At 43.4% G+C, this 24,515-nt stretch overlaps 2 protein-coding genes across 2 annotated transcripts in view; one reads left to right on the forward strand and one right to left on the reverse strand.

The window, feature by feature from the left end:
- ANKRD62 (ankyrin repeat domain 62) overlaps window positions 1-24,515 on the forward strand; it is a 301,061-nt gene that overhangs the window by 163,578 nt on the left and 112,968 nt on the right. The gene's annotated exons all lie outside the window — the stretch shown is intronic.
- The window catches only part of LOC104671817 (piezo-type mechanosensitive ion channel component 2-like), a 101,599-nt gene that overhangs the window by 61,235 nt on the left and 15,849 nt on the right, over window positions 1-24,515 (reverse strand). Inside the window, 11 exon segments of the mRNA XM_030926209.1 lie at window positions 527-633; window positions 5,274-5,345; window positions 6,737-6,858; window positions 8,397-8,486; window positions 12,725-12,884; window positions 14,344-14,440; window positions 16,844-17,087; window positions 22,300-22,346; window positions 22,348-22,466; window positions 23,956-24,057; window positions 24,179-24,383. Of these exon segments, the coding sequence (XP_030782069.1) occupies window positions 527-633; window positions 5,274-5,345; window positions 6,737-6,858; window positions 8,397-8,486; window positions 12,725-12,884; window positions 14,344-14,440; window positions 16,844-17,087; window positions 22,300-22,346; window positions 22,348-22,466; window positions 23,956-24,057; window positions 24,179-24,383 (1,365 nt within the window).

The raw sequence follows: 24,515 nt of genomic DNA on the forward strand, positions 1-24,515 counted from the left end.
AAACCAGAACTGTGCCACGTATTTTTATTACTAGTTCAATATATTCTCAAATCTTTAGCAATACATATGAAATGGTTTTCAAACTTTGAAGCAATATTTAAATGATCATTTGCTCCAAAACAAAGAAAGGATTTTGTTTTATCACCTATCTCACATATTGAAATGTAAGTCCATTCAAGCAATCCAAAGCAATGCCAGAGAAATCTTTTTCACTTCCTGCTTGCAAGAAAAACGTTGAGTTCACCCAACGAAGCTTTATTTTTTGTTTATAGTATCAGAAACTGTTTCAGTGCAAGTGAATGAAAACCTGGCCTGCACACGATTCTTACTTGATACTAATTACGGTGTTGCTGGGAGCAGGCATCATTACAATTTCATTAGAAATAAAGAATGGCAGATGTAAATCAGAAGTTTCGGGGGAGCTATGACATATGAATATGACAGGAGGCGTCTAGGCCTGAAGTCAAGGTCTGTCAATAAGAAAAGCTCTCCCAACTAGCAAAGGAATGATTTTCCCCATAATTACCTGGAATGCTGACCTTCGTGGAGGCTCTTCATCTTCCTTCTTTAATTCTTCCTCTTCCTCCTCTTCACTATCCGTTTCAAACAAATAATAATCTCCACTCCTGACCACTAAGCAAAACAAAATATTCACTTATTTCTTGAAAGACATATAAGGAAATTGGGGGCTTATTAATGAAATGTCCCCTAAAGATACACAAATTGTCCATAAGAGAACTACAATGAGAGATGTTGGCAGAGAGGAAAACACACAAGATGAAGAGAACTCATCTTCGGCTAATGCTACGTGGTGTTGGCATGTTGGGTCTGCAGAGTATGAGGCCTTGTCTTTGCCATATAAGAGAATTGGCCACTACGGGGTGGTTCTGGTATGTTCTCCCTTCTTCATTGTAAATTTTACATAGATGAAGCAGATCAACTCTGCAGTAACCAGTTTTGTTACCTTGATGACCAAAATAACTGAACACTATCATTTCAAAATTCAGCAATTTTGGTCTTTAGACAAGGCCAAAGTGAGGTGGAGGATCAGGCTTTGTCTGACTGGGCCCAAACCGTTGCAGATAAGCCAATCAGGACGATTCAGGACCAAGGTCAGTGTCACCAACCTCCTCCTTCACTTTACACTGTGCAGACCTGACTTCTCCACATGTAACACAAGGGACAAAACATACATGGCAAGACATTTCAAAAAACAAACAAACAAAAAAACACCCACACACTGCCATGAGGACGAAATGGGCAGGTAACATTGAAAACAAAATAATGACAACACAACAACAACGACAGTAACAACAAAAACACCACCAACAACAGCGCTCCGGCTGCTTCTACGTGTCATAGCCCTGAGACAGACTGAGAACGGCAGACAGGGTCCATAGGGTTTACAACTGCTAGGCTTCTGGTCAACGAGGAACTCCCCAGCAGCTTTCTGAAATTTGAGGAGCACTCTACTGACCACAAGACACAAAGCACAAACGGTATGGATCGTCTTTGCCTTGTCTGATGCTTTCGCTGCAAGAACATAATGCCTGTGTCAAGAGTGGGGAGCAGAGAAAACTACAATGTACACAGATTTAAGGAAATTTAATAAATTAAATCTTTATCAGTTTGATCATTATTTTAAGTCTATCAGAGAAAAGAGGCCCAGCATATACATTTCTGATGCTACAAGCAATGTCCCATCATTGCAGGAAAACATATTTTCAAATTATATTCAGGTTTTCAAATGCTCAGGTCTCTTTTGGATGACATATTGTGATGTCTTAAGTTATCTTTCGGGCCTATACATTGTAAGGTAATGGAAAACCTTGGCTTGTTTAAAATTAGTTGCTTGAATATCACTTCACATGGCCAAAAGTTAAGTAATTTTGCCCACGATTTCAGAAGAATCTGAAGCCTCCATTCATGAAGAGACAGAGTAGGTGAATTGGGCCTTATATCCTTGAACAGAAGCACTGTCATTTGTTATTTTCATTTTGAAGAAAGAACCAGGCCCAGAGTACTGGGTCCAGGCCCTGAGAAATAAATGCAATACAACACAAGTGAGAATAAGCAAGAACAAACCAAAGTTACAGCATTACATTTGACAGTGAAAAAGACCATTAAAGTAATGCCTTCACATAAGCCGAGAGATTCGCAGGAAAGTGACGTGGACTCTACATCACGTGGTCGTTTGGGAAAAACACAGACAATTATAAGATTGAGCATTTTACCCTCATTATAAGTTCCAAAATCAACATTAGCTTAAATTGTATTCAATCATACCTTCAATAACTTTTATTCATCTGGACAAGTTCAAAAGGTTTTCATCTCAAGCAGTTGTAACATTGGTTTTATCATTAGAAACCACCAATATTGGCCGGACTTGGTGGCTCACGCCTGTAATCCCAGCACTTTGGGAGGCCGAGGTGGGCGGATCATGAGGTCAGAAGATGGAGACCATCCTGGTTAACACGGTGAAACTCCGTCTCTACTAAAAATACCAAAAAATTAGCTGGGCGCAGTGGCAGGCGCCTGTAATCCCAGCTACTCAGGAGGCTGAGGCAGGAAAATGGCATGAACCCAGGAAGCGAAGGTTGCAGTGAGCCGAGATTGCGCCACTGCACTCCAGCCTGGGCGACAGAGCGAGACTCCATCTCAAAAAAAAAAAAAAAAAAGAAACCACCAATATTTATGTGAGCTAGTAGAATTATCCCATAATAAAAAAGAAAACGTAAAAAAGTCTCTTATTTCCTTATAAAATGTTATTGAAATGAAACTAGGAAAATAACAAGAGCATATTTTCATTCGTGCCATCTGTTAAATAGTTAGTAGAAAAGCTCTTATACACTTGTTTGTTAGCTCAGATGGAGAACCTGACTGCAGTCTGTGTCCACATACATATCATGGATGTTGATGTTACTGCTAAATTATTAAATTTGAAATCAACTTTTTAAATTCCACCACTTTTATCCTCAGAACTTGGCCCTCTGTTTCAGATAATTATCAATAAGATGAAGCTTGGTATTAATTGAGGCAGTACTGAACCAATATTGAAACACACAGCATTGGAATGGAAGGTATCATTGAACAGCAATAATGCAATCTTACGTGTGTACATAGGTATGGAAGTAGGAGATTTGTCCCTGTACAGACCATGCTAAGATCTTCACTGCTTACCAATAACATCAAGAACATAGCAACATTTTTGTATTGTCAATAGATTCACACCTGTGTATCCAACTACACTAATTCTTGCACTTGGCTTCTCTAAGAAACAGTTGTTTGAAAACCCAGTAACTCAAAAGATCAAATTAAGGGCTTCAAACAAAGTACTTCCAGATCTAAAGATAAATTCTGGAACTCATCATAGACACAACAATAAAGCACACATTCTTTCCCTTTCATTCTTCATTTGCTTGTAAAAAAGAAATACATTTTGCAGCAAAAAATTTAGCACCACAGTCTGAATGATTCCAAACTATGAATTACACACATTTCTGCATTATTGCCTCATAAGGTTTTGTAACAAGGCACATTTAGTTTAACATCAGTCTTCAAGAACTTGATATAATGAGGGTGAAATGAACCAGAAAATCTAAAATCAACAACCTTCATAGGAAGTTCTTTAAATTATTACAACTTGTAAGATAGCTATCAAAGACCATATCCAATTCCTTTGCAAATGCAATTTTTAGATGAGGAAAGGAAAGGCAACCACAATGACTGCAGTGGGAATTTACCCCAGGTGAAGTGAAAAAACATTCAATATGACACAATTTTGAAATGGATAGGTCTCTCTAAACTAGCAGAGGCCCTTTAAAAACATAAAGACAAGCACAGTTTACTTGTGACTTGATAGAAACAGGCATCTTGTGAACTGCATTACCAGATTGTTAGCGTGACTGTTATGCCCTGAACAGTAAATAACAGTCACATTGAACTCCGAATGGAATCTTTTGTCTTTGGACTTGGGGAGAAAATTAAATAAAACTCTTTATAATCTTGTGTTTTTCTTTTTTTTTTTTGTCATAATGTTGAAATTCAATATTTAGGATTAAATCTGATTACATCCAGATATGCCAAGCAAATTTCAAATATTGCTTCATTAAACCAGCTTTCTGATTTAGAAAATTATGTCTTGGGAGAGACAGCCAATGTCAGATCTATGTGAAACCAATAATTAGGTATGGGAAGAAGTTCTAATTTATTTGATTTCCTAGTGATTCTAAATACTCTCCTAGTAGATTCACTGCTACAACTGTGTGATGTTATTTGTCTCAGTGATATTCCTTGTCCGATTAGATTAGCTACAAGTATGGAGACATCGTATAAGATATAAAAGACTGAAGAAGACATTACATGTAACTTGCAAAATAATAATTATTCAATATTCTAAGAAATGTAAAGAGGACTGGATTGGAATCGGTCATTCCACTATAATGCCATTGACCTATAGTGATATTTCCTTTGCTAAGCAGAGCAAATATAGCCACCAAGCTCCAGAATTCCTCATTCATCTTTATGATCAGGAGGGAAACACACTGCATTCTATGTGGCTATCAGGATCTGCTTTTAAAAATCGTTTTCTGGTTTTTGCTGTTCATTGGTCATCTCTGAGCATCAGGAGTCTTGAATGTTGTGCCGCATTTGGGCACTGGAATTTGGAGTGCCTTTTTGAAACTGGGGAGGAGGCGAAGTAAGAAAGTGAGTGCATTTTAAGTTATCCCTCATCTTTCTATTTAATAAATTTTCAAAAATCCTCAAATGCAAATAAAATCAAAGCTATGGGAACGACGGGAGGGGAGGCTCACTGGCATCCATGCCTAGTGCCTTACAGAGAGGGTCACTGACACTTTGAATAGAATGATCATCCTTACATCGGAGTCCAAGGTGGAGCTCAAGCTCATTTGTAGTAAGGGTATTTAGCCATAAAATATGCACGTGAATAGGGCTCTAGACCTCAGAATTGGACAATATAATATTCAATTCTTCTTCCCTTGCTGAGCCCAGAAATTGTGCTCTAGAGTCTATAAGCCACATGTTTGGCTTTCTTCAGCCAGCACAGGAATGTCTGTGCTGACGTTCCTGGAAGAATTGGACCTCGGGCTCAAAGACCCACTGACACTGAAATTTTCCTACACTCCAACCCCCTATCAAGTCACAAGGATCAAACCATGCATGGAACACATGGGTCATGGGAATGCCTGAATTCTGGTCAAGGATATAAGGGTTAGAGTTGATGAGGTTGTAAGAGGATCAAGAAAACCTACTGGAAGCATGATCAACCCAAGGCCGCCACCACTGCTTTTTTTTGCCCTTGGCTTTCTGTTTGTCTGCTTCTCCTAAAATAAAATATGTCCAAATATTAATTCGTATAAAGTTAGAAAACAAATTTTGAAAACCACGCTTTAACAACTCAATTGTCAAATCTAGATAAATTGCAGAAGTATATCAGAGGTCAGGTAAGGAACTATATTGAATCTGAAAAATATACATGTATTAACAGTCAATTTCACAAGATAAATACTCATTGTTCTTTTAACAGTATGCTACATTTTCACTTTCTTCTTAGTGACTGAGGGCATATAAAGACATGAAAAAAGAAAGGATTATCTGTCAAAAATACATCCCACATTGAATATTCCATTGAATTAACAGAAAGGAAGCATCCCCCAAATTTTATAGAATCATTTACTGGCAAATAATTTGTTAAAGTACATAAACTACAATAAGTAGAATTTTTTCTTGTGATTATTTTAATGCATGGCTGGAAAATATAAATGTCCTAGTCACGAATAGATACTATGCACTGGGAAAATATCATGCATTATTTCTCCATTCCATTCACATAGAGAAGCATGCAAGCCTCTATAAAAGATCCTTTAAACTTTAATTTGATATAATAAATCTATAATTAGATATAATCAATATATATTTCATGGTAAGTTTCATTTGAGCAGGCAATAATTGAATGATATTTTAGGTACCAATATTCAGGTGCCGCATAAAATACACATACATATTTCATTTCCATATAAAATTTATAGAAATAAAAGATAACAGTAGACTGTATATCAGAAATATATCCCTTAAAGAAACAAATTAAGCAGGCTGGGCGTGGTGGCTCACGCCTGTAATCCCAGCACTTTGGGAGGCCGGGGCAGGCAGATCACGAGGTCAGGAGATTGAGACCATCTGGGCTAACCCGGTGAAACCCCATCTCTGCTAAAATACGAAAAAATAAGCCGGGCGTGGTGGCGGATGCCTGTAGTCCCAGCTATTTGGGAGGCTGAGGCAGGAGAATGGTGTGAACCTGGGAGGCGGAGCTTGCAGTGAGCCAAGATGGCGCCACTGCCCTCCAGCCTGGGCGACAGAGCGAGACTCCATCTCAAAACGAATAAACAAAACAAAACAAAAAAAGAAACAAATTAAGCAAAATCCTGCCAATCTACTGCAGAAACAGATGTCTGTGGAACAAAAGCTAGGTTATGTGTTTGTTAAAGCTATCTTGCTGAAGAGTAGATACTTGTAAAGTAATTGATTCATCAAATATATACTTTATGAAACTAATGAATGTATCCATTCACAATGGGAAAATAAAGCTTGCTGAATCAAAAAAGTGTATTGATAATCTTGGCAGAATAAAAAGTAATGTTATTTTACAGTCCTGCTCAATATCAAGCTACTATTCAATGTTAAGGTACTTGAATAACAGGAAAATGTCTTGACGTACTTTCATCATCCTCTTCAGAGAGTTTTTGCATGTCCTGGCCTTCCCCTGGCTCCTGGGTCAAGCTCAGCATCCTCTCCTTACCCTTTTTATATTTCTGTTGCCTGGCCTTGATGCGATCCATCCTATAAAGTAAAATAACGTTAGTAATGCCAAGAACACATTCATTGTTCTCATGTGGTCAGTACTTTGGACTTACGCTGGTATGTATGTAGCTAAATTCATGCACAAATCACTTTGGAATATTTGGGAATTGTACAATGGTTGCTCATTAGCAACAAGTATCCCTTTCTTTTATATACATATTTGTGTGTGTGTGTGTGTGTGTGTGTGTGTGTGTGTTTGGGTCTGTATTCCCATGTTATTTGGCACTGCATAGATGCTAGTCTTAATAATATGATCAATAATGATTATGCTAAAGTTAGGTAAGCTATACTTGACGTCCACTCACATCTTGTATCATAGTCAGCTTGAACATTGCATATTATGAAATACAAGTCCTTTATTCTCCCAAGTTTTGCATTCTTAAACAAATGGAAAGATTTAGCAAAGAGAATTACTGTAATAGACCTCACTTATGGGAAATTAGGAACATATTCTAAACGTGAGTCCAAATTTGTTATTCTTCTAGGCCTGATTTGGATAACTAGAAACACCAGTAGAAACAGTTGTACCATATTGCATTTACATTAAAATTTTTTATATATAATTTATATATAATTTATGTCTTTAGGAAAATAATCATGCTGTGGAATAATCTAATTTATACTAAGAAATATTTCTGCTTGGGAAAAAGCGCTGGGAAATAAGGTCAGAATGAGATAAAACTGCCTTAGCAAACTTAGGGAACTTTCCCAGTGGGCAAATGGTGTCTCCATTTTCTTGGGAAAAGTGTCTAGGCTTATAATTCCATGGCCATCGCCTTTTAAACCTGGTTCCCAAACAGTCCTCAGAGGTTCCATCATTGCTGGAAAATTCACTCTAAGAAGATTCTTTTCCATGGAATTCCCAAGTCTCCGGAGTGGAGTCAGTCTACCCTTTGGCTCATCCAGAATGAGATAGTGGGAAAAACCTTAGATGGGATATAAAGAACTCTGGCTTATATTTCTAGTGTTGCCTCTAGTTAATGTTGACTCTAAGTCATCTAATACCAGAGTCATCAGTTTCTTTCCAAAGAGACTGGATGATATTATCTAAAAGTATGCTTCCAAAGCTGACTCCACATTTACCCCCTTAGATGGAATGGATGCTTATATCAAGTACTTGGCACTGAGCAAGACCCTGTCTCGTTTATTAGCTAGTTTAATCTTTACCAAAACCCATGAAGGCAGAATTGTGAGTCCAGAAAACTCAAATTTAGAGAACTTAAATGACCTGTTCAAGGTTCTAAAGTAAGTCACTGAGCTAGCAACTGATCCCTGGTCCTCTGCAAGAGAGCACCCATTTCCACCATTCTGGAGCGATCTTTCTGTTAAACTGCTTTCACTTTCAGTCTAGTGGCATGAGCAACTGCCCCCGCACAAGAATAAATAAATAGGAAGTTGTGAAAGTCCATACATATATATTTTTCAGGGGTTTGAGGCTCCCCAAGAGTGGAGCACCAGCTGAATGTGGTCACACAATCAGGAGACGGAAGGAGGATGAGCATCAGTAGCATCCTTACTGTCGCTTCAGCTGGTCCATGGACTTCTTCTCTTCCTCAATTCTTGCCTTCACAGCTTTTACAATTGTGGCCTGGAAAAGTTCAGCTCCTCTAAAGGGGAAGTGGAAACATGAACAAGTCAGTATTCTTGCCATTGTTGTTCATCTCTTCCTGAAAATTATTACTAAGGGTTAGAAAACATAACATCTCTTTATGACAGCTGCTTGTAGTTTCCTGGCTGGGAGTGGGAGTCAACAAGGCCCCTTCTAGAAGCCTTTTCCCACTAGGCTAACAGGGCACTGCCTTCCCCCTGGGAGTGAAGAGGCTGCTCACAAGCCTGGTAGTGAAGATCGGTGAAGAGAAAGTGTTTTGTATTCTCCAAGACACTGAAGCCCACGAGCCTCTTCAAACCCGTCCCACTGAACGTTAGACTTCAGTAAAGCATTCTCACCTGACCTTACTGCAGTTATACCAATGGGAGAAATTTGCAAAAAGGGTACATTCAGATTCATTTTCTACTCAGTGAGCAGAAACTGGGGATTCCTTCAGGGACTATGTGAAGGCCAAGTTCCTGCTCCATCTGCGGGACTTTTAGTCTCTTGTCCCTGATTCTCTTCTTCCTGTCATTCCACTCCCTTCTGTTCTTTCTCACTTTTCAGGTCAACTTCAGTGTCTCCATAAATCTCCTCAACCTTCTTCATATTCTCAGCTCTGTCACACTATTACATGCTTCACAAATCCCATATCTGCAGGAACCTGACGGTGTGCCCGCCCTGTCCTGAGAGGGGCTGTTGGCAGCTGCTGGAAGAAACGCCCGCCTGGGCAGACGGTTCTCTGCAGAGCCCCTGACTCCTTGGAGTCTTCTGCTTCTCCACAGTGGCTGTTTCAAACTCTGCTACGCTTTTCTCAAGTCTTGAAGTCTGTGGAGTGGTTTCCCACTCCTAGTAAATGACCTAGCTTCCTGCTTCCCAGAGGAAACACAAATCTTAAGGCAGTAAGTTCCTCAGTTTCCTGCACCATCCCTCCCACAGGAGTCCTGCAGGGACAGTGGAAGAGGTACCGTTCACCTGCCTAGGCCTGCCTTGTGCTCCAGGTCCCTTCCCCACCCCTAGCCTGGGGGACACAAAATTCCTGCGTCTCTCTCTCTCTTGTTGCTTTTCCAACCTTTCCATCAGTACTGAATTCTGTCCATAAACATGCAAATGTGCTCAAGTCTTGCTAACCTTAAAAAAAAGAAAAAGAAAACTCATACATCCCCACATCCCACATTTTCCTATTCAGGGACTTACATCACTCCCCCTTCACAGTCAGATGTCTTGAGGTCTTGTCTCTAAGCCTTTACAACTCCCACCTCTGCTTGTTGCTGTCTGACTTTGACCCCACTGTCAAGGTCGCCAATTTCAATGTTCAGTTGTTACTTGTGTCCTTATATAACCTATCTGATGGACTTCCACTTGGAAAGGATCTTCCTCAGGCTCCTAAGGCAACGCGCTCTCCTAGTTTTCCTTTTTCCTTTGTGGCTTAGGCTGCTTGGTCTTCTTTACAACCTCTTTCTTTGCCCATCTCTCAAACGTGAATGTTCCCCAGGGTTCTCTTCTCATTTTTCACACCCCTCTCAGCAGCTGCAACTCACCTCCTTCAATTCTATCTGTGCGATGATGGCACTCCATCTACTCTCTTCTCCAAGCCTGTCCATGCATCTGCTCACTGGACTTCCCAACTGGTTGAGTTTAATGTGCCCATGAGACCTACAACTCCACAGCTGCGGTCAGTCTTCTCTCCCTGTTTGAGTTCCTATATTTAGGACTGGCATCACCGTTCGGCTAAGCCAGAATCCCGGGCACATCACCCTCTATGCTTCCCTTTCTGTCACCATCTCCCTTCCTTCCAAGCAGTTTTCCAGCTGTGCCTATTTTGCCTCTGGAATACCTTTCTCCGTGATCCTATCCTGGTCCAGCTGCTACCTCAACCCTGGATTATCATTGCAGCTGCTTAGCTGTCTTTCTGCCTACGGAGCTGCCTATACCCATCTGTTCTCCATACCACAGAGTGAGCTTCCTGAAATGCAAATACAGTCATACCACTTGCTTGTTTAAACACTGCAAGGCCTTCCTAAGACTGTGGGAGTATTTCTAAAGACAGAATCCTGGCTGATAGCCCCCCAGGGACCTGTTCTCTCCTGACCTGGAGCTTATCGCTCGCCACTCACTGTTCTCATCTTCCAATCTCAGTGCTGCAGTCACTGTGAGCTTCTGATGGCTACTTCCCTCCGTAGCTTCACTGGGCTGCTTCCCCTGCCTTCTCCTCTGACTAACTCCTCTTCATCCTTCAGCCTGCACTGGGAATGGAAGGCCACCTGGTTCACACCCCTGCGGCTGGTTATATTCCCTTGATATGACCTCATGGCTCCCGGAGTGTCTCCTACCGTCACACCTGCTGTCGTCCGAATGTCTGCATCCCCCACAATTCACATGTGGAAATCCTGACTCCCAAGGTGACGGACAGGAGGTGAGGCCTTTTGGAGTTGACTGAGCGGAAAAGCAGAGCCCTCCTGAATGGGATTACTGTCTTTATAAAAGAAGCGCAAGGGAGGTCTCTTGCCCCTTCCACCAAAATAGGATGCAGTGGGAAGATGGCCATCTATGAGGAAGTGGGCCCCAGGCTGACACTGAATCTGCCCGAACCTTGACGTTGGACTTTCCACCCTCTGGAACTGTAAGAAATAAGTGTCTACTGTTTATAGACCACCTACTTTATGGTATTTTTGTTATGTCTGCCCAAATGGACTGAGACGATACCAGGTGTACTGTAGTAGAATTGCTTGCTCACATGCCACTTGCCTGCAGGTCTGTGAGCTCTGTGAGGGCAGAGGTGAGCATCACCTCTTTGTAACAGAGTAGGCAGTGGAAAAATGAATGCATGAATGAATGTGAATGCTTTGGACACACTATTATGAGTTCAATGCTTATTTATCAACCCATGGCTTTTCTTTAACAGGCATGAACTGTACTCTGAACCACAGTTATCCCTCTTACTATAACATGAAGGTCGTGATTTCTAAATCATCGTGACAACTTCGGGAAAGAGACACTGGGGAACATTCACATTTGACAGATGCGCAAAGAAAGAGGTTGCAAAAAAGACCTAGAAGCCTGAACCACAAGGGAAAAGGGGAAATTAGGAGAGCACATTGCCTTAGGAGCCTGATGAAGATTGTTTTCAGTGGAAGTTCATCAGATAGGTTATACAAGGACCTCTACAGACCAAATGTTTTGGGAAAGGCAAACAAGAGGCATTTACCTGCAAAAATACCAGCTGTTTATGTACAAGTAAATAAGGTTACTATTGGGATGAAACACTGTATTCTGCTCTGAAAAAAATGTCCTGGGTATTAGAAAATGATTATAACAATGAATTCCAGGGCAATGCGGTACACAAAGTCATTGTCATCCACGGAATGAGGGCTGGGTGTGCCACGAGGCTCCTCTGACTAACTGCAGGTCCCCGACTAGGGCCTCTTTCTATTTGACTCCAAGTTAGGTAACAGAGGCTGACAACTGCCATCATATAAATGGACCTTGGAAATAAACATTGTGTTTATCATGGCAGGGAAAGAGAACAGACTCTAGAAAAACTGTAGGTAAACACAGATATGTTCATCTAAACCTCAAGTCAAATGATAGATATTGGTAATTTCATATAATAGAACCCAGTATCCATCAGCTTATTCACACCAAGACTGTGATGTGACCTAGGCAAGGTCTGAGTTTCTGAGAGGAACAGACACAGCAGCTGAGGGCCACAGAGCTAGTCATCAACACCCAGCCCCCGCCTCAGGGCACTTCGCTTTATTACCTCTCTGCAATCTTTTTTCCTAAACTTACAAGAGCAGGGGCAAAAACTGGAAGAAGAATAGAGCCTAGGAGGAAAAACAGGTAGTAATGCAAATTGTGTCAGTGGCTCAGAGAAGAAAAGCAGGCTAGTAGGGGGAGGTAGGTGTAAGATGGACTAAACTCTAGACCAGTGTGGCATATGTTACTGTTTTGTCTGAGACCAGACTGAGCCACTTTTGGAGAAGTGGTGGATTCTGAAAGGGCTTCAATTGACCAGTGAGCCTGTGGCCTTCCATGGCAGCCCCATTCCTTGTGAAGCCTGATGGTTACATAGGCTTTCCTGTTGCTCTTCTATTTTAAAGGCCTTGTGCTAAATTCTTCTTGGATTGGTTTTGCTGGAAGGGATTCCTTAACTTCTTGTGGGTTCTTGAAGCAAGCTCAGACAGAAATTACAGTGCAATATTATTTCAGGCACGTTTCTTGGGAGAAACCACCTGATTTCATGGCCCGACCCACCTTGACGCCAGAATCTGGGAAGCTTTGATATCAGCCACAACATGTAGGAAATAATAACTCATGAAAACTCTTCTTTGCAGCAGGAGGAAGGCAAAACATATGCTGTCCCAAATGATTCCTGCTTCCCCACTGGGTAGTGTACAGGGTGAATTAGCAGCAGCTGTGGTAATAGTAGAAAAACACAGAATAAAATTAACATCCATTTCCAGTGCTATTTCATACAATCTGGAGTATGGTCAGGCTTGGAAATACAGGCATGAAAGCAGCAGTCTGAGGCTCTGACTTATGAGTTGATTTATCTACAAGGAGGTCACACACTTCCAATCCAATATCAACACTGATTCATAAGGCTGACCATGCCGTGAACTCTTCACACTATACGGCTCAGGAGGGTCCCTTTAACATGGGAGGCCTCCTGAGTATTTCTCTCTTTCAGGAAGAAAGGCACCTCCAACAAGGGCCACAGAGAAGTAATGTCCCAGTGCCAGAGGAAATGCTCTTATACAAAAGAACACACCCATTCTGGGAATGGGCTATACCCAGGGGTAACCAGCAGAGTAATGAACACAGCATGGCTTATTAGAAGGACTATCAACAGTATGCCTTATCTTAGGTGAAAAACAAAGTCCCAGTGAGGCTTTGGCAAAGGATAGTCTGAAACAGAAACCACATATTTAAAAAAAAATGAATCTTTTTAAAAAAGACTGGGTGTGGTGGCTCATGCGTGTAATCCCAGCACTTTGAGAGACTGAGGCAGGAAGACTGCTTGAGGCCAGGAGTTCAAGACCAACCTGGGCAATATCTCTACAAAAAATTAAAAAATTAGCCAGGCATGGTGGTGCAGCTACTCAGGAGGCAGCTACTGTGGTCCCAGCTGCTCAGGAGGCAGAGGTGGGAGGATCGCTGGAGCCCAGGGGCTCAAGGTTACGGTGAGCTGTGATTGTGCCACTGTAGTCCAGCCTGGGTAACAGAGACCCTGTCTGGAAATATTTTCACAAAAATAGATAAATAGATAAATAATAATAAATAAACAGAGAGAGCACTGTGTCCAAGTAGCACCCATTCTGGGTGCCGTGGTAGACCACCGTGATGTAGTCCTCGGTTCTGGGGTAAGAGGCAGCGTGGTGGCAATGACACTTCTGCCTTTGTCTTGGCTGGAGTCTAACTCTAGAAATCCTCATACTCCGCCCAACTGTTTCCCTGAGTTTGAAGCCCTTTGAGTTTCCCGAGGACAAGAGGAGCCTGAAGTCAGAGTTACTTAATGACCCAAGACGTTAAATGGAACAACAGCAGGTTTGAGTGGGCTTCTGGAATCCTTCGTAATCATGACTCAAAAACTCCGGGGAGTTACTACAGCACTACATCCAATCTCCAGACCTCAGACTCCAAGTCCTCAGCATTTCAGAAGTTTCAAGAAGATGATCAAAGAGGCTTAGCATAAGGCATCTCATGTTATAGACAATAGATTCACAATGTACTACAGTTCTATAGCCTCCATCTGCAGATAACTGACCCCACTTTCGTATCTTTATGTGCTTTGGCCCACTTTTAAAATTAGAACAATACAGCTATCCTCCCTCTTCTGCCTTTCTGCTTCCACATTTGCTTCTCATACTTACGCATTTGATAGCCTTTGACTGTGCACGCCAGGCTGAAAGCTTGGATCAACCAACAACTATTGTGCACCAGTGTTCCAATGTATCCACATGCTCCTATCTGAAAAACAAAAGAGGGGGATAATTCTGAAGCTCTGCACCCAGAAAAAAATGTGGTGTTTTATGATCCCAACGTGTGCAAGAATCCACAAGGTCTCAGTGATAATGATTCCAGGAGATGCCAATTGTACCTAAAAATTCAGTCACCTGTGATACTGCTTCAGGAGTAGTAAATTCCTGGGAAAAATTAAACCGAACGAGTAAAGAAAAGGTCTTTCATGTAATGTTTTCTGTACTTGGAAGCACCAGTTTATCAAGAGGAAGTCTTGGACGATCACAGAAATAAATCCCAACTCTGTGATAATGAATGGGTGTGCACTGAACCCTAGGACTTGGACTTTGGTACAGTTATTTTCTTACAAGCAAGACAAATATAACCTATGCTGTTCCCTGGAGGTCATCCCAGACCTCAGCTACAGGGTGTAGCTCTTAGAACAGAACAGAGTATGTGCTTTATGTGTTGTTTGACCAATTCTCTCGGTAAAGAAATTTTTTTTGTAAATTGGCAGGTGGTTATCTCATAACAATGAATTTTTTGTTACAGTTAAGTTTAAATCCTGAGCTAGAAAATGTTTAAACAAGTATGAATCATTGCAAGCCAATACATAAAGGTGACAGCTACATCGTGTGTGTTTCCTGGGAACATGTGAGGGAGGAGAATATCATTAGGATTTGCTCCCACAGCAGCGGTAACTCAGTATGGATTCCCCAGCCCTGGGAATATTCCAGGCCTACACCGTCATATCCTGCTTTTGTTCCTGTTTTCCAGGCTAAGAATGCCTCCCCGCCTTGTCTCCCTGCAGACCCTTCAATCTATTTATGAGGCTCTGCTGAGTTCAAATGGCATCACCTCCAGGAAGCTTCTTCCCAGCTTATCTAAGCAAGATATTAGGCATCCTTTTTTCTTGCTTTGTTTCTCAAAAATGTTGTAATAATTATTTAACAGATTGCATCATAATTATTTATAAGTAGGTCTACCTTCCTTTGTAGAATGTGAATTCTTTGAGGGCAAAACCTGAGAACTGTTTATGTCTATTTCTTCAATACATCAAATAGTGCTCAGCAAAAAACAGGTCTGCAATACAGGTTTACAGAATGAATGAATGAACGAACTATGGCTGTGAAATCAGCCTCTAGCAACAGATTCCTCGCCATCAGACTGGCTTCAGAATGAACCAGTGCTCTGTTGTCCTGTGTCATGCTCTCTTCAGCAACTCTCAATGCTACTCCAAATGTAAGTTGATGTCAGGGGGGTAAAAGTGACCCATGAAAGTCACTTTCACCATCACCTAAAAGATTAACCGTTCAATGAACTTCAGACAAAATAAATTATCCAAATACCTATTCATGGCTACATAAACGTGGCTTTCCAAGACTTCTAGACACAGTGATACATGTGCCCCCGCCAAAAATCAAGGAGATATCACAACTGAATTGCCTGGTGAGCTCATCCCTAAGCAGCTAGGAAGGAAGAAGCAGAAGATACTTCCTCACTGCTCTCTCAGTGCAACAGCAGTTACAGCCTGGGAGACACAGGCACAGGGATAAACTTTAAGTGAGCGCCAGTCAGAGAGCTATTAACTCCTGCAGCTCAGGAGAGGTTGTTGCTTAATTTCCTGCAGCACTAAATCACTGAAATGGTGTCATTGTGTCCTGATGGGTTGAAGCGACTCTGGAATTACCAGTGGGCAGTGTGAGTTCCATGTCATGTTAGGGGAAGAGTTGTGTTCTGAAACACTGCTACTTCAGAGCAGAGCAGCCAAGCTTCGTCGGGGCCTGGTGTGTGTGTGGGGGGCGGGGGGGTTCCCTCAACCTTACATGGTTCTAGCTGTGTCCTTATACTCAGAGACAGCCAGACAGAAAGCTGCATTTTCTCTTCTATCTACCCACATGAGTACATAAAACACTCTTGCCTGCAATTGCCCATTTCACCTCATTCCCTACCCCACCCAGTATCATAGAGAACCACGCCCATTTTATCTCACACTTCTACAGCTCTTTCTAGATAAGAGGGTTGCTTTTTGCCAACATAATACAGCTTTTGAAAAGATTCAATGGCTCGAATTCAGCTCTTAACAGGGCCACTTCATAACTCATACTGGGAGTGATGACAAATTGTTCCTCAGAAGAGACAGAATTTTAATTAGTAAAAGACATTTTAGAATTTATTCCTGTGAACACATATCCTTTAGCCATGTGACCTTGAAATGGTGAAAATGAGCCAAAAGGATTCTGTTTCATGTAGCAACACAGAGAGGAATAAATGGCTTTTGAATTCTGAATTTGCAGTATCTTATTTGGGGCTTTTAAGAGAGCAACACGACAAGCACTGGGCTTTTAATAACCACCGAGTGGACTGTTTACTCTTACATGGAAACTGTGTTATGCAGTGGGAAGCACTTACTGACAGGATATTTTTCATCGTAATCACAAAAACGTTGTACGCGATCAGCCAGTCCCAGTAGCGCAGGATGCTCTTGATGGGTTTCAACAGCAAATCGCCCCCAAAGAGCAGGAAGTAGAAACAGGCCACCAGGTACCCCATGCAAAAGATGCTGATCCTGGTGGTCCCAGTGATGAAGATGATGGTGAGCACGAACCAGAAGAGGTAGCTGAAGACGATCACTTTGGACATGTCTAAGTAAGATCTGGAAAACAAAGCCAACGACACAAAGGACAGCAACAAAACAAACACAAGCGAAATCAGGAAAGTCTTTAAAAGGGAAGAAATTCATGCTCTCTGCTGCACCCTGCAAATCAGACTGTGAGTTTTCATTTCATCCTGCTATCCAGGAAACCCTCGAATCCTTAGTAATAGACCAATAGATGACTTGTGGACACCGTGTGTATGCTTCTCGTCACCTTATTCAGGCCAAATTTCTCACAGACAACAACATCGTCTGCCTACCACTTGAGTTTCAAAATTCTCCTTTCTGTTTCTATGGGAGGCATGAAGAATTGTACGGCAAAAGAAATTCTACGATACAGATGCCTTCTGGCTAGTGAAAGAAATGTTAAGAATGGATGAACTAGAAGTTAAACACATTTACATTGAACACAAAGGTTTTATTACAGGTGGAAATCTTTCCCTACAGATGGGAGGAGGCGATTCTGAGCAACTATCCACAGCCATGGTGAGGCTTTTTTGTTCTTTCCAATACTCTGTTGTTGGAGGTCCTCGGGCTGAGTCAGGATTCCCTTTGCAGGCCACCCATCCCTGCTGCTTTCCTCATGGAAGGTGAAGCCAGCGTTCAGGTGTCAGTCCTGCAACAAGCAGTAGCTCTAGCCTGCGGGTCAATGTCATCTGACAGGAGTCACACCTATAGGCCAAGCCCTAACTGCATTTCTTGATTAGAACTTTTTGGTTTTGGGGGTTTTGCCTTGGTAGTTTCTTTTGGCACATTTGGGAAGAAGCATAGGAGAACCAATTCTGGATTAATTCTTTGATTAATGGGTTCTTGTTTTGTAGGATGTTAGTAAGTAAACTGCTTGATAAAATATGCACCACACTCGAGCCATTCAGCATCATTAGGGGATGATTCTGAGTTGTGCCTTGGCACATTTTTCAGACAAGTAAACTTTTACCCTTTACCCTTTTTAAAGTAAAACGCTTAAATATGTTCATAATTCTTTTTTTTAAATATATAAACCCTTCCTTGACTTCATAATGGAGAGTGAATGAAATGTCAGTATCTCCCTGTATCCCTGGATCATCACAAATAAAGGTAGTGATTTGTATGAGCCTAGGGGCCTTCTGAAGTGTGTATGGTTTGAATTCAGTGGAATTGGGCTGCTGCCATTTTGAGTGTGTGCGCAGGCCCGTGTGTGACTGTGAGTGTAGCTTATTCTTTCCCTAACGTTCCTTCCTTGCCTGCAGCTGTCAATTCCTGCTTCACCAGCCCTGGCCTTCACATCTTGGCGCTGAACCCACTTTGGGTCCTGAATTCATAAAACTAAGCTTGTGAGGAGAACATGGAAAACATCACTCAACATGCTTCAAAGAAGAGCCTTAAGGATTTCTGAATAGAGAGACTGAGCCCTGGTGACAGGTACTGTGGCTAAGGGGCCACCTAACTCTCAGGGCTCTGGCCGCTTTCCAGAGATCCCAGGGTGCTGTGGAGCTAACCCCTGTTGGAGAGGAAGAGGGGGGCACAGCTGTGCTTCTGACCAGCAAGCATGTGCGCTGGCTTCCTACTCACTGCTGTGGCATTTGACAGGTCACTTCCTGAGGGGGGTCACTTTGCTGGCAGTCCTCATTGAGAAGCAGAACAACAGTTTGAAATAACTAAAGCAAAAATCAGCTTTACAAATCAATGGCACACAAAAGCTTTCCATTGGAGTGACGATGTAGGCTTTCCATGACCACACTGAAAATACTTATGTTCCCTTTGCAATAGGTAAATATTGCGCTGGACTGATTGTTTTCTTAGCATCACAGAGAAGAGGTAAAAATGGAAGTCTTACCTTAGATCAGTGCCTAGTTTAGTACTTAATTCACAAATAGAATGGTCAAGTCTATGTAGCATATTGTTTTAAAGCAAATTCACTTCCTGATTTACTCAGTTTATATCGAGCCTCTCGTGCTATCAAAAGGCACACAAGTGCTTAAACATTGATTTGGGAGCTGGATTGCTTGAGTTCCAATCCCAGTTCTGCTGTTGCCTACGTCTCATCTCGTCGCTGCAGTTTCCTCCTCTCCACAATGGGGATAACAGCATGACCTCCTTGGGCTGGGGTAAAATGGCTCCATGTGTGCAAAGCCTGGACCAGAGCCTGGCGCAAAGGCAGCAGCAGGTGACTGACAGTTATCTGTATTGGTATATGCATTATGGGCCGAGAACTGTAAGTAGGGGGATGGGGACAAATACAAAAGCAAGTTAGATGTGATCTTCACCCTAAGGCTACACCTTAGAAGTGGGGATAAGACGGGTTCTTCAGATACCGACACCAGGCAGAAGATGATCCACACCATGTAAACAGGAATCTCTGGAAGATTGGAAGCTGGAGAGTGACTCCATGTGTGGGGTCGGCCGGCTAGGGTACTATCAGTGACCTACCTCCACATGGATGGCATGTGTGCCGTGACTACATGAGCCTCTCACTGCAACCTCGTGTGGCTCAATAGGGCAGACACTAATCAGTGAGGATCAGAGGTTAGGAAATTAGTCCCATGACATACAACTAATAAGGGGTTATCAAAAGTCACAGCAGCTTCCTCAGACAGCTGACTACAGCGGGCAGCTGAGTGGAGTTTTAGAGGCACTGAAAGACCGAAGATCTGACTGCACAGGCAGAGTGGGCCTGCCCTCCATGAAGTTGGCCTTGGGTGACAAAATCTCAACATGGAAACCCAGGGAATGCAGAAAGGGTGAATGCATGGGAAAGGTCAAGCATGGTTTAAACACAAATACTGTGAGGGAAACACAGCCCAGATTAGCTGTCATGAGGCTGGGCAGAATGGTGGAGGACAGAAAAGCTGCTAGGGAGACCCTGCATGGCCACAGGGGAGACACTGCTCAAGAAGGGCACAGGCACGAGATGGAATCTAGGGAGCCATTCCTCCTTAGTGCCCAGTGAATACAGCAAGTGAGGACGAGGAACAAGGGATGAGGAGGAGAGATGTGAGATGAGGAAGACGAATGGAGGATGAGTATGAGGGATGGGGGATAAGGATGAGGGATGGAGGATGAGGAGGAGGGATGGGGGATGAGGAGGAGGGATGGGGGATGAGGAGGAGGGATGGGGGATAAGGATGAGGGATGGAGGATGAGGAGGAGGGATGGGGATAAGGATGAGGGATGGAGGATGAAGAGGAGGGATGGGAGATAAGGATAAGGGATGGAGGCTGAAGAGGAGAAATAGGGGATGAGGAGGAAAAATAGAGGATGAGGAGGAGGGATGGAAGATGAGAAATGGAAGAGAAGGAGGGATGGGGATGAGGATAAGTGATGGGGATTGAGGATGAGCGATGGAGGATGAGGAGGATAAATAGAGAATAAGGATGAACTATGGGGATGAGGATGAGGGATTAAGGATAAGTAGGAAGACTGGAAGATGAGAAGAAAAGATGGGGATAAGGGAAAGGGGATGAGGATGAGCTATGAGGATGAGACTGAGGAATGAAGAATGAGGAAGATGAATGGAGGATGAGAATGAAGGATGAAGAAGGAGGAGGGATAGGGATAAGGATGAGGGATGGGGGACAAGAATGAGCTATGGAAATGAGGATGAGGGATGGAAGATGAGTAGGAGGAGTGGAAGATGAGAAGGAGGGATGAGGATGAGGCAGAGGCAAGAGGGATGAGGAGGAGGGATGGGAGATAAGGATAAACTATGAGGATGAGGATGAGGGATAAAGGATGAGAATGAGGGGTGGAGATGAAGAGGAGGGATGCAGGATGAGAAGGAGAAATGAAGGATGAGGAGGAAGGATGGGGATGAGTAGGAGAAATGGGGGATAAGAATGAGCTATGGGGATGTAGATAAAGGATGAAAAGTGAGGAGGGATGGAGGAGGAGAAAGATGGAGGGATGGAGGGTGAGGAGGGGGGATGACGGAGAAGGATGGATGCAGGATGAGGAAGAGGAGTGGGGATGAAGAGCTATGAGGATGAGAAGGAGGGATGCAGGATGAGAAGGAGAAATGGAGGATAAGGAGGAGGATGGGGATAAAGATGAGCCATGGGGATGTCGATGAAGGATGAAAGATTGGGAGGAGGGATGAAAGACTAGGAGGAGGGATGGAGGATGAGGAGGAGGAATGGGGATAAGGATGAGGGATGAAGGATGAGAATGAGGGATGGAGATGAGGAGGAGGATGCAGGATAAAAAGGAGGAATGTGGATACAAATGAGGGATGGAGGAGGAGAAGAAGGAATGGAAGATGAGGAAGAGGAATGGGAATGAAGATGAGCTATAGGGATGAGAAGCAGGAATGCAGGATGAGAAGAAGAAATGGAGGTGAGGAGGAATGGGGATAAAATGAGCTATGGGGATGTGGTTGAAGGATGAAAGATTAGGAGGAGGAATGGAGGATGAGGAGGAGAAATGGGGAAAAGGACGAGGGTTGGGGATAAAGCTGACGGATGGAGAACATGGATGAGCTATGTGGATAAGAATGAGAGATAGAGGATGAGGAGGAAGGATGGAGATGAGAGGGAGGAAAGGGGGATGAGGATGTCCTATGGGGATGAGTATGAGGCATGGAGGATGGAGGGCAGCAGGATTAGGAGTAAGAATGGGGATGAGGGATTAAGGATGAGTGGGAGGGATGGAGGATGAGAAGGAGGAATAGATGAGGAGGGATGGGGATAAGAATGAGAGATGGAGGATGAGAATAAGTGATGAAGATGAGGAAGAAGGCTGGAGGGTGAGGAGGAGGGGTGGAGATAAGAATGAGCTATGGAGATGAAGATGAAAAATGGAGATGAGTAGGAGAGACAGAAGACGAGGAGGAAGGGATGAGGATGAGGGATGAAAGATAAGGAAGAAAGATGGGGGATGAGGAAGAGGGAGGGAAGATGAGGATGAGCTATGGGGATGCAGAGGAGGAATAAGAGATGAGTGAGAGGACCCTCCACTGGAGAGCTGGTATTATTCGGACAAGTCAGCTTTGGTCTGAACAAGAGGAGGAGAACTGAGGCCATAAAGAGGTGGTTTACACGGACAAAAGCAGGTGCAGTGCTGTCATTCAGAGGCTCAGCCTCCAGGCTGCTGACCCACACTGTCCAGCATTTATTAGCTTCAGTGCATACAATTCAGCACATCTATTTCCAAAGTATAGCAGATAAAGTATAGAGGAGCAACGTAATGGAAATACACACATGAAAGTGGCTTTTAGCCAATGTGAAGCTCTTGTTACCTGCAGTGAATAAAATCTGGCACAGGGTTGTGTTGGCTAAAGGAGGACCGCATCAAGGTTCATACAGATCTCGACATTGTCACCTGCCATGATTCGCACTGCAGCCTTGTTCTCATCCTCAAAAATCTGCCGTTGTAAGGAGGCACACAGAAGCAGCATGAAGTCATCTGGCAAGGCAGAGGTGAGATCATTAAGCCACCTCATCCTCTTCTGATTTACATAATGCAACACACAGTCATCACACAGCAACAGCCACTCCCCAGCTCCTAAGTGAGTTGTGTTTCCAAAGTTCATAGTAAAATTCATCCTGGAGTCCAATGTCGGGGCCAAGTCACAGCTTCTCCACCTAGCAGGGCATAGAGTGACCACAGACACTGCAGGAGCTCACGAGGCGTCTCTGGATTTTGTTTGCACATTGATGAGAAGTATTAGGTGGTACTTACTAGTCTTCGTGAGTCTCTTAGACTGTAGTGTTTATTTGCATTTACCTCCCACCAGTTTTAAGGAGGTCACTTGAGCAATTTCCCCATCTTTATCTTTTTATGTGTGGCAGATGCAGATATTCATTTTTCTTTTTCTTTTTCTTTTTTTTTTTTTGAGATGGAGTGTCGCCCAGGCTGGAGGGCAGTGGCTCGATCTCAGCTTACTGCAAGCTCTGCCTCCCAGGGTTCACACCATTCTCCTGCCTCAGCCTCCCATGTAGCTGGGATTACAGGTGCCCGCCACCACGCCTGGCTAATGTTTTGTATTTTTAGTAGAGACGGGGTTTCACTGTGTTAGCCAGGATGGTCTTGATCTCCTGACTTTGTGATCCACCCACCTCGGCCTCCCAAAGTGCTGGGATTACAGGCGTGAGCCACCTGCACCCTGGCCTCATTTTTCTTTATCCTTTCCATCCCCCTTTCCATTTGCAACCTAAAGATTCTCCCCAGAGCATAAGCCACACTACAGGCGTGGTGAGAGCAGGTGGAGGTAGTGGACCAGTGCCAGACAGCACAGAGCAGCCTGAGACAGCTGTCCTCCCAGCAACTGCCACAAAGGGCCTCAGGCCAAGCCTGCCTGGCAGCCTGCACACAAGCTGCTTCCTTGCTTTTTCAATTAAACTTCAACTTGTTTAGGCAGGGCAGTCATTTGCATTTTCTGTAGCAGCCAGTACTCTGGTCTTGGGGGAGCTGCTCTGACCTTTGGATCACCAGCTGCCCTGGGAAGGCCTTGGGGCTGCAGCCCAATTCTAGAGCAACTGAAATCTGGGAAGCATCTCCCAGCACCTGCTGCCCCATGTTCAGGGTTGATTTCTCTGCACTGGGAGCAGAAACCACGAAGTCAGTAAACACAAAACACAAAGCCTTCCTCTCTGGTCTGTCTTTTGAAAGGTGGCTGCGTAGATGTGTGTGTGTGTGTGTGTGTGTGTGTGTTTTGGGGGAAGTGAAATTATGCAAGTGAATATGGTATTTCAAACACTGATTTATTAATTTTACAAGTGTAATAGGGTGAGTACAAGCCATTAATGACTTGTGATCTTCATGCATAAGACAAGCCTTTACATGATTATGAAGTCTAGTGGAAGACAAAAGGCACTAATGCATAGCACACGAAGAATGATTAGCAGTGAACCCGGATACCAGCATTCCGTGGCCCTGCGGTGGAAACACTTACAGACAAGAAACACAGGGTTGGGCCGCACAATGAAATTGGGGAAGTACAGCCACTTTATGATGTTGTCATTGAAGCTGGCACCCTTGAATCTCCACGGGTAATCTGCAGGGAGGGAAGTGGCGAACAGCACAATCAATACTCTTCTTCACCACTCTTCTCCCAGCCGTCCACTCGGTAATGGCTTCTTCTAAAAGTAGACCGCTCCAGGGAGGGGCAGGCTCACCTCGGCAAGGAGCAGGTGGGATGCCGATGCAGATGAAATACTGGAAGGTGATGATGCACGCCAGGAAGCAGCAGTACTTGGGCCAGATCTCCGCGATGGCTTTCCTTCTGCGTCTATATAAGACAGCGATCAGCCAGCAGGCGTGGATCATGGCATAGAAATCCATTCGCTGGCCAATCACGTTAACTGACATTAGGAAACAGGTCTGTGTAAAGATGAAAAAAGGCAAAAAAAAAAAAAAAAAAAAAATCAGACTTATGGGAAAGGGGACTGGTGATAGGTATCAAGTCTGTAGATGGCAGAGACCCACATCCCTCAGGGCCAGTCTGTCTGCACA

The sequence above is a fragment of the Rhinopithecus roxellana genome, chromosome 21 (genome assembly GCF_007565055.1).
Source record: "Rhinopithecus roxellana isolate Shanxi Qingling chromosome 21, ASM756505v1, whole genome shotgun sequence".
Classification (NCBI taxonomy): Eukaryota; Metazoa; Chordata; class Mammalia; order Primates; family Cercopithecidae; genus Rhinopithecus; species Rhinopithecus roxellana.